This window comes from Amphiura filiformis, unplaced genomic scaffold (assembly GCF_039555335.1).
Source record: "Amphiura filiformis unplaced genomic scaffold, Afil_fr2py scaffold_52, whole genome shotgun sequence".
NCBI classification, from domain to species: Eukaryota; Metazoa; Echinodermata; class Ophiuroidea; order Amphilepidida; family Amphiuridae; genus Amphiura; species Amphiura filiformis.
In genome coordinates this window covers 240259-261089 of record NW_027305516.1, presented here as the reverse complement: position 1 = coordinate 261089, position 20831 = coordinate 240259, and the positions used below count along the sequence as shown (strand labels likewise).

Genomic DNA, 20831 nt, shown 5'->3' with positions numbered 1-20831 from the left:
AACAGTAGAATACGAGCAATTAACAAAATTGATCATGTAAGTTCTTAGGCAAAACATTATGAAGCCCAGGGCTTAGTGAAGCCTAGCCTTTAGCCTTGTTTTGAGAAATCTAACATCACTTAACATAGGAAATGATGTCATGCAAATAAATCTAGAGTTGCTGGAGGTGGAATTATAAAGGGCAGTGTAACTTTTTAAGGTAGGTGCTAGTCTGACCTAAGGTTTGCTAGTCCTAAAGTTTGCTTGTCCTAAGGTTTATTAATCCTAAGGTTTGTTAGTCCTAATGTTCTCATGTCCAAAAATAAGGTTCGCTAGTCAGATACAAAAGTTCCCTAGTGTGAAACATAAAAAGGGCTCACAAGTCCAAAACTGAGAGTAAGGGTTTGGGTAGGGTAAGGGTTAGGGTAGTGTTTGGGTTAAAATTAGGGTTAGGGTTAAGGCTAGTGTTTAGGTTAAGTTAAGGGTTAGGGTAAGGGTTAGGGCTAGTGTTCGGGTTATGTTTACAGTTAGGGTTAGGGCTAGTATTTGGGTTAAGTTTACAGTTAGGGTTAGGGCTAGGGTTAGGGTTAAGTTTATGGTTAGGGTTAGGGCTAGGGTTAGGGTTAAGTTTAGGGTTAGGGTAAGGGTTAGGGCTAGTGTTAGGGTTAAGTTTACAGTTAGGGTTAGGGCTAGTATTTGGGTTAAGTTTACAGTTAGGGTTAGGGCTAGTATTTGGGTTAAGTTTACAGTTAGGGTTAGGGCTAGTATATGGGTTAAGTTTACAGTTAGGGTTAGGGCTAGTGTTAGGGTTAAGTTTACAGTTAGGGTTAGGGCTAGTATTTGGGTTAAGTTTACAGTTAGGGTTAGGGCTAGTATTTGGGTTAAGTTTACAGTTAGGGTTAGGGCTAGGGTTAGGGTTAAGTTTACAGTTAGGGTTAGGGCTAGTGTTAGGGTTAAGTTTACAGTTAGGGTTAGGGCTAGTATTTGGGTTAAGTTTACAGTTAGGGTTAGGGCTAGGGTTAGGGTTAAGTTTACAGTTAGGGTTAGGGCTAGTATTTGGGTTAAGTTTACAGTTAGGGTTAGGGCTAGGGTTAGGGTTAAGTTTACAGTTAGGGTTAGGGCTAGTATTTGGGTTAAGTTTATAGTTAGGGTTAGGGCTAGGGTTAGGGTTAAGTTTATGGTTAGGGTTAAGTTTATGGTTAGGGCTAGGGTTAGGGTTAAGTTTAGAGTTAGGGTTAGGGTTAGGGTTAAGTGTCTGGTTAGGGTTAGGGATAGTGTTAGGGTTAAGTTTATGGTTAGGGTTAAGTTTATGGTTAGGGTTAAGTTTATGGTTAGGGCTAGTGTTAGGGTTAAGTTTATGGTTAGGGCTAGTGTTAGGGTTAAGTGTCTGGTTAGGGCTAGTGTTAGGGTTAAGTGTCTGGTTAGGGCTAGTGTTAGGGTTAAGTGTCTGGTTAGGGCTAGTGTTAGGGTTAAGTGTCTGGTTAGGGCTAGTGTTAGGGTTAAGTGTCTGGTTAGGGCTAGTGTTAGGGTTAAGTGTCTGGTTAGGGCTAGTGTTAGGGTTAAGTGTCTGGTTAGGGCTAGTGTTAGGGTTAAGTGTCTGGTTAGGGCTAGTGTTAGGGTTAAGTGTCTGGTTAGGGCTAGTGTTAGGGTTAAGTGTCTGGTTAGGGCTAGTGTTAGGGTTAAGTGTCTTGGTTAGGGCTAGTGTTAGGGTTAAGTGTCTGGTTAGGGCTAGTGTTAGGGTTAAGTTTATGGTTAGGGCTAGTGTTAGGGTTAAGTGTCTGGTTAGGGCTAGTGTTAGGGTTAAGTGTCTGGTTAGGGCTAGTGTTAGGGTTAAGTGTCTGGTTAGGGCTAGTGTTAGGGTTAAGTGTCTGGTTAGGGCTAGTGTTAGGGTTAAGTGTCTGGTTAGGGCTAGTGTTAGGGTTAAGTGTCTGGTTAGGGTTAGTGTTAGGGTTAAGTGTCTGGTTAGGGCTAGTGTTAGGGTTAAGTTTAGAGTTAGGGTTAGGGCTAGGGGGTTAGGGTTAGGGTTAGGGTTAGGGCTAGGGTTAGGGTTAAGTTTATGGTTAGGGTTAGTGTTAGGGTTAAGTGTCTGGTTAGGGCTAGGGTTAAGGTTAAGTTTAGAGTTAGGGCTAGTGTTAGGGTTAGGGTTAGGGTTAGGGTTAAGTTTAGAGTTAGGTTAAGGGTAGGGGTAATGTTCAGGTTAAGGTAAAAGTAACGGTTGGGGCTAGTGTGCAGGTTAGGGATAGGGTTGGGTACTTGCAAACTTTTTGGACTAGCGCACCTTAGGACTATCGAATGTAGACTGTTTTGACAGGAAGAGACAGACAACAGAGAGAAAGAGACAAAGCCAGACAGTATCTCAGAGAGGCAGGACAAGACACAGCTCAGAGAGACAAAGTCAGACAGTCTCAGAGAGGCAGGACAAGACACAGCTCAGAGAGACAAAGCCAGACAGTATCTCAGAGAGGCAGGACAAGACACAGCTCAGAGAGACAAAGTCAGACAGTCTCAGAGAGGCAGGACAAGACACAGCTCAGAGAGACAAAGTCAGACAGTCTCAGAGAGGCAGGACAAGACACAGCTCAGAGAGACAAAGTCAGACAGTATCTCAGAGAGGCAGGACAAGACACAGCTCAGAGAGACAAAGTCAGACAGTATCTCAGAGAGGCAGGACAAGACACAGCTCAGACAGTCAACATTAATAGGTAAATTTTCACGGGAAAATTTTCTGGACACGTGACCAATGCGTATCAATGTAAGTGTAACCTCGAGCCTGATCTCTGACCCCCGGCGGTGACCTCACTATTCAAGTCTTAGTAATTTTGAATTGGAATAGTATTTTTGACCGCAATTTTGATAGAAATTTGTGCATTGCAAATTTATTGAATATTATGTTATCTTAATTTTTCACAATATCATCAAAACGTAATTTCAAAAATATCTATCTACGGAAAAAAATATTTATCTACGGAAACTCTTTAACTTATTAACTTGCGACAAGTAACTTATTTTGCCTCAAAGGAAGAATTCTTCCTATTCAAATACATTGGAAGAACACCCGCTGTGCTCGGGGTCACATTCCATAATGCTAATATGTCTGCGCCCATGGGTGTCACGTGTCCAGAAAATTTTCCCGTGAAAATTTACCTATTAATTCTGACTGTCAGAGAGACAAAGTCAGACAGTCTCAGAGAGGCAGGACAAGACACAGCTCAGAGAGAAACAAGAGAAAGAGAAGCAACTCTAGATTAATTGTCACAAAAGAAAGTGTGCATAATTAGGTGCAAATCACGGAAGCAAAATATGGTATAAATCAAACATTGGCAACACAAATTAAACTTGAAAATATGAGTTTTAAAAATAATAACTTTGAATGTCTAAATCAAAATTTGGCAACACAAATTAAACTTGAAATTGTGAGTTTTAAAAATAATAACATTATGTCATTAGGCAAAAGAAAACCAAACATGTGTTTGTCTCTGGCCAACCACACGCATTCATAAACTACCTGTCGATCTAACGTTGTCTCTGATTGGTCAAATACATGGTATCGTTACTTTACCCACCAATCAGAATGGAGCTTTGCAAATAATTCACCCTAATTTTTTTGTGTGGTGAAATTATTAAATGTTGCTGATTGGTCCATTTGATAATGAAAACTTCTTTTTGACCAATCACGGGTTTGGTTAAATTGGCCAGAAAACGCATACATTTAACTGGAAGTTGATTCCCCTGATAAGTTATCGGCGTGGATTAAGACCAATCCACAAGGTAACAGTTCATTAACCCCTATTTACTTGTACACACATACTATGACCTTTAAATATATTGGGTACAAAACCCATTATACTCCATCTCTTAATGAGCCCATTGGAAATGAGATCAATGAGTGAGTCTTGACTCAAGTCTACCTTACTAAATATGTGTAGTGTAGACTTGAGTCCAGTCTCTACTTATAACCAAGATGAGAAATAATATGTTATATAATTAATGATTTAAACCTATGATCTCGACACAAAATTAAGACGTACCTCAAATTTTCGGTCACAACTTTGACCTTCGTCAGAAGACCGGCAACCCAAGTTCGGAATCGGTGACAATTTGGACACTTGACCCCAAAACTAAGTTGGTTGTACACTCTGGGTAATCTGTATCGGCTCCCATCACGGTTGAGTGACGGTTGGTTGACTGTATTGTAGATTGACCCCATCACACCCCTTTTAAAGTATCTTTGACCGGGATCAGTGGCCAGTGGCGGCGCCAGGAATTTTTTCGGGGGTGGGTTTGCATTGGGGGGGCAAAGTGAATTTCAGGGGCATAAAATCAACAAAGAGTGGAAATTTTCGTAATTTTTGCTTTTTTCTGGGTGGGGAAACGGGGAGGGGGCAAGAGTTCTGACTGGGGGCATTTGTCTCCCACCCCCCTTGGCGCCGCCACGACCAGGATGCAAGATACTTTGAAAGGAGTGTGAAGGAGTCAATCTACATCAGAGTCAACAAACCATCACTCAACTGCGATGGGGGCCAATACAGAGTGTACGACCAAGTTTTGGGGTCAAGTGTCCAAAAGGTCACTGATCCCGAACTTGGGTTGCCAGTCTCCTGATGAAGGTCAAAGTTGTGACCGAAAATTTGAGGTACGTCTTAATTTTGTGTTGAGATGATCATCGGTTTAAATCATTAAATATGAAGTCTTAAATGTATTAGGAGTACACCTAAATGTATTAAGAATACACCCAATGTATTAGGAATACACCCAAATGTATTAGAAATACACCCAAATCTAAATTTGAAAGATTCTTGTATAAAAAAAATTGCATAAGGGGTAAAAAAGCAGCCCTCTTTTAAAAACAATTTAGGGACATTGGCAGGTTTTTTTTTCACTCTCTTAAATTATAGCAGTTTAGTCAAGTTTCCTTTCCATTTAAAGCCATAATGTATGATCTTTCAACAGGAGTTTAGTTTTTTCCAAACTTTTTTTTTATGATGCATATTTGTAATGTTTAGACCTACACATGTCCCAACTTACATCTAAATGTATCCAGTCAATTTCTTTACATTTTTAGGACAGCAGAGCAAGTTTGAATTCAAGTCACAATAATTTACGACTTTAAATCCCCCATAGAACACCACAGTTAAAGGCCCATTCAGTGATCGTAAAAATCATCAAAATTCAGATTATGGTACCTTGTCATTGTCATAGATGTTTTTTTTTTTTTTTGGTTTTTTTTTTTCATTCATTCATTCATTTATTTCCATATATAAAAATATACAACTACATCAAAATATATATAAACTACAATAAAATACAAAAGAAACACATGTGCTAACATAGACTGCGATTGGTTCAGCCGAAAGCCGTGTATTTAAGACAAAATAAGACATTTTACACGAATCTGTAATTTAGATACTGACAGTATCTAAATTAGCTACATGTATTTGAATGGGGCTTCAACTTCGTCAGTACTGCTGTTTTCTTCGTTTTTTGCCCACTTTGTCATTTCAAAAATACCAAATGACAATTTGAATGACTTTTTTAATTTTTTTACAGTTTGCGCTGGGATCACTGAATGGGTCTTTAAGCTGTCCCTGTAAGCGGCTATCATATTGAGTGAATTTTCTTTCACTTTACTTCATTCATTTGGCTTAAAATGCCAAGAAAACTTTCCTGACAGTTGTTACTAATAATATTTTGGCAAGGAATGACCAAATTAAAATTTGGCCGAATCGTAGCCTATATTAAGGCTTATTCTGTCAGGTTGGAGAGGTAAGTACAAATGCTTTATATTACTTCGATAATGACCAGTTCAGAATTTTCAAAAATATCACTTTTCCACGTAAAAAGGCCCTAATTGACATGTTATTCATTTGTTAATAATGCATGTTTACTTTGTGACTAGATACACCTGTAACCATGGTAACCAAACCACAAAGGCAGTAACTGCTTTGATAGTTATTTACATACACTACATTTTTTACTTGCAAGGGACAGGCATACTAGCAATGACCCTGACTTTCAAAAATCCAAAGATAGCTCTTTCCTGAATTACTTGTATTTTCTTCCTGCTATACCTGATAACATAAATAATTCCTGCCATATGGAAAGAGAGCTTAATTCTCTTCACGCGGGTGTCGACTGCAGACGACATGTTTAAAAAAAAAAATTCAAATTCAAAAATTTCAGAATTATAAATTTTCATGACCATATTTGGAATCAGAATGAAAAATGCATTAAAATGAGTACAAACAAGCCTGGAATTGGTTCAGTAGTTCTTAAGATAGCTCTTGATATTTTGAGAAAATATTTCAAAACTTGAACTTTTTCCGTTGATGCGCATGGCTAGCACGCAGAGCATTAATATGCTATGTGTGCTAGCCATAGGCTTCAACATAAAAAGTTCAAGTTTTGAGATATTTTCCCAAATTATCAAGAGCTATCATAAGAACCATTCAACCAATACCAGGCTTGTTTGTACTCATTCTAATGTATTTTTAATGCTGATTCCAAATATGGTCATGAACATTTACAATTCTGAATTTTTTGAATTTTCAAAAAAATAAAATTGAACTTGTCATCTGCAGTTGACACCCACGGGGAGAGTTAAGAAATATGAGGGAAATAATAATTATGTTGTTCAGGCCAAAAATAATAAATTTTTCTCATTTCCCCTGCATATTATTCCTGCCATATGGACACTTAAGGGTATACGAGGTATTGTTGGTCGAAACAGCCAAAAAAATTGATTTTCATTATCTGAATCAATTATTATTATAAAATAACACTTCAGTGTTTTGCAAAAGTTGATTCTACAAATCATATACTTTGAAAACGTGTTTAATTTATTGTTGTTAATGAGTTATGTACGCTTTACAAAAGTGTTGTTGTTTCAGCCCTCTTTCTAACATAACTCAAGAACCACAGGACCTACAAAAGTATATCTGTGATATTTGAATTCTTCTACACGCTCGCTACAAATTGAGCAATGTAATTTTTGCTAAAGCTCACTACCATTCGCAAGATGCTGTGAACTACTTTTTTTGGCTGCTTCGACCAACAATACATCGTATACCCTTAATGCTATGTGTGCTAGCCATAGGCTTCAACAAAAAAAGTCCCAAATAGTTTGAGACATTTTCTCAAAATATCAAGAGCTATCCTAAGAACCACTGGACCAATACCAGGCTTGTTTGTACTCATTCTAATGTATTTTTAATGCTGATTCCAAATATGGTCATGAACATTTACAATTCTGAAATTTTTGAATTTTCAAAAAAATAAAATTGAACTTGTCATCTGCAGTTGACACCCACGGGGAGAGTTAAGAAATATGAGGGAAATAATAATTATGTTGTTTAGGCCAAAAATAATAAGTTTTCTCATTTCCCCTGCATGCATTAGATTTATTGTTGCATTTTAGGTCGTGTAAAAAAGTAAAAGTTGAATTTCATAATTTCATCAGTTGCAAATTTGTTTCTGAACGAATCGCCAAATGTAGCCTGTATTCCAGCTAAAGTACAGCCTATATGTCAAAGTTCATAATTCCTAGATATAGATCATGAATATGAAATGGCCGTGTAGTACATATATGCAGTATGTAGAACGGTACCTAGTCTATGTACAATTTGGAATTTCAATCCCACCGATTACGAGCTGATCAAATTATACATATTTTACTGGCTGATTTAAAAACACATACTTCCTAATTAAAAGGGTATGCCATGTTTTTCATTCATCAATTATACTGCCTTTGTTCATTTGTTAAAGTCCCCAGTTTTGAGACATTTTCTCAAAATATCAAGAGCTACCTTAAGAACCACTGAACCAATTCTAGGCTTGTTTGTACTCATTTTATTGCATTTTTCCTGCTGATTCTAAATATGGTCATGTGTGCTAGCCATAGGCATCAACATAAAAGTCCCAAGTTTTAAGATATTTTCTCAAAATATTAAGAGATATCTTAAAGGAGTATTTCGTGATCCTAGCATCCTCTATTTATGTCATTTTTCATTAGATATCCACGAAAAAAACCTATTCCCAAAATTTCAGTTGATTCCGATTTTGCGTTTCTCAAGTTATGCATGATTATGTGTATTACACTGCTCCATAGACAATGCATTGTAATTTCATTCTGGTGCACCAGAGCGAAATTCAAATTTCACGATATCTTTGCTAAACGAATTAATCTGCAAGAAATATTTTGTACATAAACATTATGTAGCCAGAGGTTTCCAGTGATATAAAAATCTCAACTTTTTTGAGAAAAGTGGGGGATGAGGCTGTGGATCACGAAATGCCCTTTTATTAAAGAACCACTGAACCAATTCTAGACTTGTTTGTACTCATTTTATTGCATTTTTCATGCTGATTCTAAATATGGTAATGAAAATTAACAAAATTTCTGACATTTCCGATTTTTTAAACAAACTTGTCATGTGCAGTCGACACCCACATGGAGAGTTTGCTTGTTAAATCACTGTTTCCTTAATTGGTTTATTTTAACATTATAAATAGCAAATGAAAGTTTTGCATACTGGGCAATGACTTGAACATAAAAAGTCAAAATTTTGAGATACTTTCTTAAAATTGAAAGAGCTATCTCAAAAACCACTGAACCAATACTAGGCTTGTTTGAACTCATTTTAATGAATTTTTATGCCGATTCCAAATATGGTATAATGTACAATTCTGATTTTTTGTAAATTTTTAAAGAAAATTTGGAATTTGTCGTCTGCAGTCAACATCCTTGTGGATTAACTTGAGGCCTCAATTATGCTAATCCACCAGGCCACAGTTCATTAACCCCTATTTACTTGTACACATGTACTATGACCTTTAAATATATTGGGTACAAAACCCATTATACTCCATCTCTTAAAGGGACCATTGAAAGAAAATATGATTTGGTATCAAAATAAAGCCCATAAAATATAGAATCAATATCTAAAACAATTGAAAAACTAACTATTTTAGAAATAAAAATACAATGAAAACAACGTACTCGATTTACCCCCTTCTGACGCTACATCGCGCGTCATTTATCAAAAGTAGAAAATTGGGCGCTTTCCTGATGGCGTCATTGTGGTTACTGGCGTTTTTGTGTTGCGTTGACATTTTGCGGGATAATTTGACAACAACGATCGCGATCTAAATATCAGATCCAATAATCATGGTAATACAACCACTTATAATTATTTAAAGGTCAAGTAAAAACAAAATTCCAGTTGATTGTCCACATGTTATCAAAAAGAGGAAGTGGAGGGCCTTTTTATTTATCATTTATTAGTTATTTTTTACAATGCAAATGGATCATTTAGGCCTATGTAGCCTATTATTCTCGGACATTATTACTAGTTGTGTAATTTGTAGAGGAGGATGATAGGATCGAGGCTCTTGTTATTTGATGGTTCTCTGAGAGAATGATTAAAACAAAGCCTAAATTGAAATGCTTATTGGACAGAAGCAAATCTAAACTATTGACAATATTATTAACTTTTGAAACATTTAAAAAGAAGTTTTCCCTTATAATAAAGAAAATAGCATTAAACATTTCAGACTCCCTCAATTGCAATGCCATGCGAAAGGAAGCGGCGAGGGGACGATCAATTGTTTTTTTATCATCATCAAGCATATGCAGCTTCCTATTTTACTTATTCATAAATTCAACGGCCAACATGAGTACATGACCATGATTCCGATGACTTTATGTAGGCCCTACATGGCATATATAAAACCATAAAACTAATTATGAGTATGCCTATAGGCCTATGATATAGTGACGATGTTGAGGGAATATCGCCAAGATTTGTCGCAACACATAAATTGCAGATGATGTGCCGGCGCGAGTACCTCCCATGGGTATTATTATTATAGGCCTATGTATTTTTTCCGTAGGACCTACCTTAAAAAATATTAAAGAGATGATTATTTTTTTCCAAAAGCTGACAATTGGTATAAAAAAGCTTTTTCTTCCATAAGTTAACTTTCAAAAGTGCTTATTTTCATACCCCAAACAATGCAAAGTAGGCCTAGACCCTTTTATTTTGCAAATTTATTCCCCTATAGGCCTACCATGTGTTATACGGGAGACTTGCCAATATTATTTGAGCCGTTGGCACTGGGGCAGTAGCTGAACGGCAGATGAAGAAGTTGGTTCAGAAGAACATGACATGCAAGCTGTTCTTGAAATAAATTACGAGGCGCCTATAAACATACATAGGCCTTCAAAAAGCCTATATGCTACAAACATCAAATGGGAAATATTATAGGCCTACACTTATTTTAATCCATGGATGGTTAGGACCGCGGTAGGCCTAGGCTATCTTGAAATTGATGTCAGTCATTTCTAAAAGCGAAATATCCAGCCAGGCGCGCTGTATTTTACAAGATTTACCCAATCAACATAAACTTGGTAACTGTAGGCCTATACCTTTGATAAAACGCTCGGACACTTTGCACTTTCAAGTATCAGTGGGAGTTGAGATTGGATTAGGCCTATAAGCATTTCCATAACGTAAACTAAAGGCTGACAGTAAATATTGTTCATATGATTGTTTGGAGTGGCCTTTATATGTTCCTCTCGTGGTTCTTTAGGCCTATCTTCAAATTTGTTTCTCATTTTTCATAGGCTTTTAAAAATAAATAAAAATAAATTTCGGCTTTTATATAATAACGCCTTTTCCCAGATCGCTGCCATGGTACTTATCACAATCAGATCGCATCATCTAGGCTTGATGCTGCCGAACCTGTCGCAAATCTAGCCGCACTTGGATTGTAACATCCACCAATTATCTTTTCAGCTCCCCAAATTTCATTGGGTGAAGGAAGTTTTGATAACCAAACAACTAATCACCGATTTTTGAGAAGCAGGAGGAAACTGGAGATCCCGAAGAAAACCTGCGGGATCGAGATAAACCTAGTTCACATGAGTCTTTGGGCCGCGCGCCAGGGGCTTCTAAGTTGAACCCGGGACCTCAGTTAGTGGTGCAAGGCGAGGAAACAACCGCGCCAACTCGCTCTCCCGAGCCTGACTTTTGTTTTGAACCTGTCTCTACCACTGAAGTCTATTTAACATCGATGGTCTCTACACGGAGCGACCGTTTAGAGTAGAAACAAGCAACACACTTTAATCACTGCAATTCAGCTTCCAAACTTGAGTCAGGATCGGCTTGCGTTTTAGGCCTGGCGGTTAAGGCCGTATAAAATTAATGTTTTGTTTCTCGTCCCCTCCCCCCTCAATTTCTGGGATTTGTCAGATTTTTTTTTTATAGATTTTTCAATTATTTTAGACTTTGGAATGATATATGAATTTTTCAAACATAGGCCTATAAATAAGTTTATTAGAGAACAAGGACCACTTCCAAGTCTTTTTGTGGTAGGGCCTACTCTAGGGGTTTATCCCTCAGAATCTCACATTTGAAAAAAAAGTGCGTCATCATTTCCTCGAGCACTGTTGGAAAAGACCGAAAACTGCAGACAATGCTGATTTTACACTGAAAAAAAACACCTCCCTCCCTCATCAATTCATGAAAATCCTCTGGACGGGAACCAAAATATTAATTTTATACGGCCTAGCCTAGGCCGCACGCCCGTGAGGTAGGCTAATTAGGCCTAAAGAAATTAAGTCGCATGTCATGGGCTAACCCGAAACATCATTGCCTAATTCTCTTTCCTATCCTCACCAGATATTTCAGAGGAAATATAAGTAAAGAGTTGCTATATCAGAATGCCTCAGTCAAAACAAATGATACTCTCTTGCAAACGCCGAGCAGCTAGCACTGACAGCTTTGACATTGTCATTTATATGAAGGCCTAGGCCTAACTCACTTATGTTTCTCCGTTGTTGGCCAATTTTGTAGGCCTAGCTAGAATTTATATATAGGCCTAGGCATATCATAGAAGTCATTGTAGCTTTGTAATTTATATTTATATAATATCCTTTTTAATATATTTGTTAGGCCTAAAAGGCACATAAAAGTTCATTGCTGTAAACACGTTCATGCGTTGGTTTAGGACCAAGTCTGGACTATGCAGTGTTGCCATGCAGCGGAAAGGATAACCACTTTGACGTCACAGGGGTTGCCACGTGTCTCTGCACATATGAATTGGGCGGAACGACGCGACATTGGGCGCTTTGTCTTTATTTGCTGATTTGGGGGGTAAAATAAAGGAAAATTGCGTTTATCATTTTAGAAATGGATTCTATATGTTATTAGCTTTATTTTGATACCAAATATGTTTTTCTTTCAATGGTCCCTTTAATGAGCCCACTGGAAATGAGATCAATGAGTGAGTCTTGATTCAAGTCTACCTTACTAAATCAATATGTGTAGTGTAGACTTGAGTCCAGTCCTTACTAAACCAAGAAAATTGTGAACTTGTCGTCTGCAGTCGACACCAGCATGGAGAGGGTTAACACAATGTCCTTTGAGATATCTTAAACCTGCTCTAGTCTACAAATTATCACTTAATTATGCATATTCAGTAGCCCCTTGTGACTATTAAAGCCATATTATAACATTTGCTGAGGAAGATGCCCTCACTGAATTTTTAAAATTCCTTTTTACGATTAAATTGTACTTTATTAAACCAATATACCCTGCAAAAATCAAGACTCTAAGTGTTGTAGTTTTGTCAAAATCCGTGATTTTGAATTAAAGGCTGATTCAGCGCTTTATTATTACGATGGAATTATTAGTCGAACGCATACACGATGTTCATAACACACAGTACGTCACGGTGTGCGGGACGGTGATATACACAACAAAGGGTCGTACCACAACATGACCGAAGGAGTAGTGCGTATTGGCGGCATATGTGCGCTGGTAGTAAATTCAATTTTCTTTGCTTTGCCGTAGTTGTTCGGCTCAAAAATAAAAGGGATATATCTGACAGTAAAAGCTAACATTTTATGGCAAAGAAATGCTAATCTATTTTGTTTGAAAATGTTATAATATTGCTTTAACTGTACGTGCTATCAGCAGTAGATAGCAGCAACTAAATAATATTGTAGTCATTTAATGCTATATATTGGGCTATGGCAACAAAACCTTACCTCTCATCACCATGCTCCTGCGGGTGTCGACTGCAAACAAGTCTAAATTTTATTTTTAATTAAAAAAATTCGGAATTGTACATTTTCATGAACATATTTGGAATCAGCATGACAAATGCATTAAAATGAGTACAAACAAGCCTAGTATTGGTTCAGAGCCTCTTGGGATAGCTCTTGATATTTTGAGAAAACCAGGTGGTATGCGCCGTGCATTCTCTAAATTCAGTAAATTTCCATTGTCAACCGTGTAATTGAATGGGATTATTTTGACATTTTAAAACGCTTGAAATATCACAAACAAATTGGCCTATGTTAATAAATAATATAAATGCAAGCTAAAACCGTTGGGGTTCGATAATGAACCCACAAAACTAACCGAGTATATGGAAAATGCCATACGGCCGAGCGGTTTTGCCGGTTCTTTCCGACCATCATGCCACTCGTCGCCTGAGAAAACCTGTTAAAACTGGACTATTTATCGAAACACTTTTTATGTTGATGCTAGCATGCTGAGCATTAATCTTTCACACAGGGGGGTGTAGGACATCAGATGGATTCACTCATTTGGGTAACTCAATTTGAAATACATACTCCCTGTGTAAAATATTTAAAAAACTCACTTATACAAATGTTTTCAAAACTGGGTTATACACTCAAATATATTATGAATACACCCAAATGTATTAGGAATACACCCAAACGTATTAGGAATACGGCCGAATGTATTAGGAATACACCTAAATGTATTAGGAATACACCTAAATGTATTAGGAATACACCCAAATGTATTAGGAATACACCCAAATGTATCAGGAATACACCCAAATGTATTAGGAATACGCCCAAATGTACTAGGAGTACACCCAAATGTATTAGGAATACACCAAAATGTATTAGGAATACACCCGAATGTATTAGGAATACACCCAAATGTATTAGGAATACACCCGAATGTATTAGGAATGCACCCACATGTATTAGGAATACACCATAATGTATTAGGAATACACCTAAATGTATTAGGAATACACCTAAATGTATTAGGAATACACCTAAATGTATTAGGAATACACCTAAATGTATTAGGAGTACACCCAAATGTAATAGGAATACACCTAAATGTATTAGGAGTACACCCAAATGTACCGTATTAGGAATACACCCAAATGTATTAGGAATACATCCAAATGTATTACAAATACACTTTATGTATTAGGCATACACACTATGTGTTAGGAATACACTCAAATATATGTTACAATCAAATGTATTAGGAATATACCCAAATATATTAGGAATACACCCAAATGTACTAGGAATACACCCAAATGTATTGTGAATATAAATATATGTTACACCCAAATGTATTAGGAATATACCCAAATGTATTAGGAATACACCCAAATGTACTAGGAATACACCCAAATGTATTGTGAATACACCCAAATGTATTGTGAATACACCCAAATGTAATAGGAATACACCTAAATGTATTAGGAGTACACCCAAATGTACCGTAATAGGAATACACCCAAATTTATTAGGAATACATCCAAATGTATTACAAATACACTTTATGTATTAGGCATACACACTATGTGTTAGGAATACACTCAAATATGTTATAGGAATACACCTAAATGTGAGTGTTAAATTTGGACAAGAAAAGCTTGGGCTATCTTAGTTTGGATAATTGTTTTATTTCTATTTTTATTATTTTTTTTTTATATTTTACACAATGCATCCAAAGATCATTTTATGAGTGTACAAGTGTATTGGGCTATTTCAACTGAAATTCACACCCCCTATGGAAGACAAAACCATATTATCTTCCATACACAGGGTGTAGATTTCAAATGGGGTCACCCATAAAGGTGATCCTGGACCTGCGGATTCTCAAAGCTGTCTTAAGGTCTGCATTCTCACAAGCATCTATCTATACACCCAAATTGATTAGGAATACACCAAAATGTATTAGAAATACACCCACATGTATTAGGAATACACCCAAATGTATTAGGAATACACCCAAATGTATTAGGAATATATCCAAATGTATTAGGAATACACCCAAATGTATTAGGAATACACCCAAATGTATTAGGAATACACCCAAATGTATTAGGAATACACCGAATGTATTAGGAATACACCGAATGTATTAGGAATACACCCACATGTATTAGGAATACACTCAAATGTATTAGGAATACACCCAAATGTATTAGGAATACACCCAAATGTATTAGGAATACACCCGAATGTATTAGGAATACACACACATGTATTAGGAATACACCCACATGTATTAGGAATACACCCACATGTATTAGAAATACACCCAAATGTATTAGGAATACACCAAAATGTATTAGAAATACACCCACATGTATTAGGAATACACCCAAATGTATTAGGAATACACCCAAATGTATTAGAAATACACCCACATGTATTAGGAATACACCCAAATGTAATAGGAATACACCCACATCTATCTATACACCCAAATTGATTAGGAATACACAAAATGTATTAGGAATACACCCAAATGTATTAGGAATATATCCAAATGTATTAGAAATACACCCACATGTATTAGGAATACACCCAAATGTATTAGGAATACACCCAAATGTATTAGAAATACACCCAAATGTATTAGAATACACCAAAATGTATTAGAAATACACCCACATGTATTAGGAATACACCCAAATGTATTAGGAATACACCCAAATGTATTAGAAATACACCCACATGTATTAGGAATACACCCAAATGTAATAGGAATACACCCACATCTATCTATACACCCAAATTGATTAGGAATACACAAAATGTATTAGGAATACACCCAAATGTATTAGGAATACACCCAAATGTAATAGGAATACACCCAAATGTATAAGGAATACACCCAAATGTATTAAAAATATACCCAAACATATATATTAGGTTTACAACCAAAAATGTATTAAGAATACCTGTTGTCAAATTACGTAAGAATGTAAGGTAAATGTGTTACTGAGATGTGTTACCATGGTTACTGTTAGTGTTACTATGGTTACCTGGTGATGATTGTGCCTCCTCTGTTGTTTCTTCATCTTTCATGTTGTCATTGGATTTTCTCTCTGCTTGCTCCGATGTTGGATTTTCTGATGGAAAAAAAAAACAGTTCCACTAACAACTATTTTGATTGGTTACAAAGAGAGCTGTATCATGTATTGAGCCAATCAGAGATATGGTAAGAATAGTCAATAGGACTGAAAGGGATATGCTGAAAGATCTAAAATTAACCAATCAGGGCTCTTTAAGAATTGAAGAAGACCATAAGTCCACTTGGCCCTCAACATGTATACTTTAAAGTTGCGTATAGTTTTGTATAGTTTGGTAATGTTTTATACATGTTCAGAGCCAAAACAAATCTTTCACAACCTTTCATGATGTTTTCACCCTGGAACATGTATTAAGCATTATTAAACCCTAAGAAACTAAACGTAACTTATATGTATACATGTTGAGGGGCCAAGTGGACTTACGGTCTTCTTGCGCTCAGGTCTTCGTTTGCTATTTCTCTTGGATTTTATGATATTCAAAGAAAACCAAAATTAATGCTGTGATAACAACACTGACTTTCTTGCAGTTTTTCTGATTGGTCAATTCAAATATAGCTTCTACATGATACAAAGGTGTTTTTGGTGAAAAAAAACCACAGAAAGCAGATGTCCCCCATTTAGAGGTGTTCACTTCTGAGGAGATATCTCTCCCTTCCCAGAATCCTTTGCACATAACCTTATCTCATCAAATGACACATGCATTACGTACAGGTTCCCTTTGTTTTAATTTTGAAAGTAGTCTGGCTAAACAGGGGTCAATAGTCAAGAAAGAAACACATTGTGCAAGACCTGGAAATGCTCTGTACATTTCTATCGACCAATGTCATGAGAACACCAGGGGCCGATAGTCGAGAAAGAAATATATTGTGCAAGACCTGGAAATGCTCTGTACATTTCTATCGACCAATGTCATGAGAACACCAGGGGCCGATAGTCGAGAAAGAAATATATTGTGCAAGACCTGGATGTGCTTTGTTCATTCCGTCAATATCAAGCAATGTTGCACTAGATAGCAAATCAGTATAGAAAATAGAAATGGGAGAAATGCATTATTGGAAGTGCACGATACCTTTTCTGGTCATGTGACACATGTGTACACTAGTCTTTGTCAAAGACCTCGCGATCCTGGTGGTCCAGGCAGAGCCTTGTTGAAAGGCTATGTGTACACTATTATAGTTGAGTACCCCTCGCACCGGTATGTTAAAATACTTGAATTTTATTAATTCCAACATTGCCTTAAACAATGTATGTGAGAAATAGACCATGAGATAAATTGCCTTTAACCCCCTGAGCAGCACTACCTGCCGATCTAACATTACCTCTGATTGGCCAATTACATGATATTTTCACTTTAATCCCCAATCAGAATGGAGCTTTGCAAATAATTCACCCCAATTTTTTTTTGTGTGATGAAATTATTCTAACAATGTTGTTGATTGGGCCAATTGATACGAAAACTTCTTTTTGGCCAATCGGCAGGTAGTTCTCATGAGGTTATGGTTGACTCACAGTGGTGTGTTCAAATACTTGAATTTTAATTCCAACATAATTTGCCTTAAACAATGTATGTGAGAAATAGACCATGAGATATGACGCAAATCAATACAAAATCCAATATCCCCAAGTCATGTTATCGACGTATCATGCTTATTTCGGTTTTCCACAAAAATTGCCTCCAATTGATTGACCGTATATATTATGCATTCTCACATGCAAGCATTAGCAGGCCAGGTCAAAAGAAGATATATTACCCTTCCCAAAATCCTTTGCAACATGATACATCACCTCAGTACAGCAAATGACACTCTTATTTTATATACTTTGTACAGGTTCACTTTGTTTTCATGTTGATGAGAATATAGATTGGCTAAAAATATGAGTCGATAGTCAAGAAAATAATAAACATATTTTACAATATCTGGATGTGCTCATTGAGGTTGGTAACTATCGATGTTGCACTGGATAGCAAATGAAGGGAAATTGAAATGCATTGGAAGCAATGCATTGTGGGAAGAGCAAGATATTTTCTCTGGGTCAGGTCTGTGTAGTAATGCAAGGAGAGAACTACAGTCAGAAAATTCTAATTTTTAGTATTTTTTTAATACACTGCATGCTGTGGCCAAAGGCGTCAACATAAAAATTCCACTTTTGAGATATTTTCTGAAAATAGCAAGAGCTATCTCAAGAACCACTGAACCAATACTAGGCTTGTTTGTATCCATTTTATTGCATTTATGCTGATTCCAAATATGGTTATGAAAATGTACAATTCTGATATTTTTGGGATATTTGGATCTTGTCATCTGCAGTTGACACGGTGGTGGGGTTTATGCCACAACAAAACAGAACGGAATAGTGAATATCACTGTGTGATAAAGCAGCTGCCGAATGATTTGAATTGCAAAGATTGCCCCTTCCATTCTTGAATTAAAACAATTGGAAACCACACCTCTTTTTCAACCCATTCCATGTACATTGCACCTTCCATGCCTAAAGTCCGCTTCAGACTTCACATCGCGGCTGCGTGCGATGCAATCTGAGCTAGGGTTTTTTTTAGCTTGGCGGTGAAAATTCTCATCGGGTGGTTGAATTTTCATCGACGATGAGAGATGAATTTTGTTCAACTTTTTCACTCTCTCTTGGAATATGGCAGATGCGCACACTTGTGATTGGCTGCTGGAAATAACCATAGATTATCAAAAAACATAAAACAAGGTCGAAATTCACATTGGGGGAATGAAAATGGTTTCTTGTGGTTGAGACTCTGCTACTACGACTTGGGAGGCCATATCTATACTGTACCTGTTGTTTCTAGTGGTTTAGTCTCTGCTACATCATTTTCTGTTGGTTTCTCTGCGTCTTTCTTCTCTTCTCCATTTTCTACTTCCTTTTCTTTAGGTGATGTTTCATCTGCAGAGAATAAAAAGAGAAAAGTGCTGAAATACACCTAATTTGTAGAAGAAAACACCCAAATACACACAATCTCTAGAGAGAAGTGCTGAAATACACCTAATTTGTAGAAGAAAACACCCAATCTCTAGAGAGAAGTGCTGAAATACACCTAATTTGTAGAAGAAAACACCCAAACTCTAGAGAGAAGTGTTTAAATGCACCTAATTTGTATAAGAGAACACCCAAATACGCCCAATCTCTAGAGAGAAGTGCTGAAATCAGGGATATGAGCTTAAATACACCTAATTTGTAGAAGAAAACACCCATTCTCTAGAGAGAAGTGCTGAAATACACCTAATTTGTACAAGAAAACACCCAAATACACACAATCTCTAGAGAAACGTGTTTAAATGCACCTAATTTGTATAAGAGAACACCCAAATACACACAACCTCGAAAGAAAAGTCCTGACATACACTTAATTGGTAGAAGAAAATACCCAAATACACCCAATCTCTAGAGAGATGTGTTGAAATACACCTAATTTATTGAAGAGAACACCCAAACACACCCAATATCTAGAGAAAAGTGCTGAAATACACCCATTTCGAATACCCATTCCACACGTTTTGTGTGTTTTTGGGTGCATTTGGGACCGATTTGCTGCAGCTTGGTGCTGATGAGGACTGGCAACACTGTATAGATTACTGTAAACATGGTTGATATTGACACAATAGTGCTGAACATGCTTAAGGCATGTGTAAACTTACTTAAATTACAATGCTACAATAATTGGGTTGGTTTCCATGTACACATACTTGTATTTCTCAAAATATCAAGCTATATCAAGAGCTATCCCAAAAACCACTGTTTGTACTTGTTTTATTTCATTTTCCATGCTGATTCCAAATGATCACAAAAATATTCAATTCTGATATTTTTTAAATTTTCAAGAAAATCTGAAACTTGCCGTGTGCAGTTGATACATGGAGGGGTTAACATGCCGGGGTACTCAAGTTTGGTTTTGGTAGGGACGTGCGCTGAGATTTTGGAAGTAGACCCATAAATATACCAATTTTTTCAAGAAATTTGGACCCATTGATATACAAAGTTAAAATTTTCGGCCGAATTTACCCAAAATTGTCTTAGTTTTTACAAATTTTCCCAAAATTTTGGGAAAATTGTGAAAATTTTGGCTAGATTAAGGAAAAATTGGGCTGTTTTCCGAAAAAAGATTGAGAAAATTTTGAAAAAGGACCCATTCATATACCAAAATAGGCTTTGAAAAAGGGGTCATTGATATACCAGAAGGCTGAAAATGCTACCCATGTTTATGCACGTCCCGTATGGTCATTTGTACTGAGTACCCCGGTTAACATGCATTGATATAGAAGGATTCATGTTACAATGCTACAATCATTGGGTCCCTTACCCTGCATTTGACATATGTTTGAGATACAAAGTATTAATGTAAGACTTATTTTCAATAAATATCAGAGCAACCATAAAATGTTTTGAAAAACAACTGATTTTAACCAAATTTTAAATATGGGTCTTGCTTGTGAAACACAGGTCTTTTTTTGTTCGCCTTATGCCTTCAAAATATCAAATGAATTTATCATTTTCATTGACTGTTAGTACCATAAACATGGATTTTCAGGGCAACAAGAAAGCCTTTGTTGTTTGTATTTTCCATAATTTTACACACAAAAAAAAAAAAAAAAATGTCATTTTCCTCATATTTTACATTACCTGCTGCTGAGAAACATGCATTTTCAGAATACTGTAAGTGG

General features: G+C 36.5%; 1 protein-coding gene across 1 annotated transcript in view; it reads right to left on the bottom strand.

The window, feature by feature from the left end:
• The window catches only part of LOC140144405 (uncharacterized), an 86447-nt gene that overhangs the window by 14094 nt on the left and 51522 nt on the right, over positions 1–20831 (bottom strand). The window contains exons 2-3 of the mRNA XM_072166215.1: positions 18949–19056; positions 16099–16185 (exon numbers count right to left, since the gene is read on the bottom strand). Coding sequence (XP_072022316.1) covers positions 16099–16185; positions 18949–19056 — 195 coding nt within the window. The remainder of the gene's footprint in view (positions 1–16098; positions 16186–18948; positions 19057–20831) is intronic.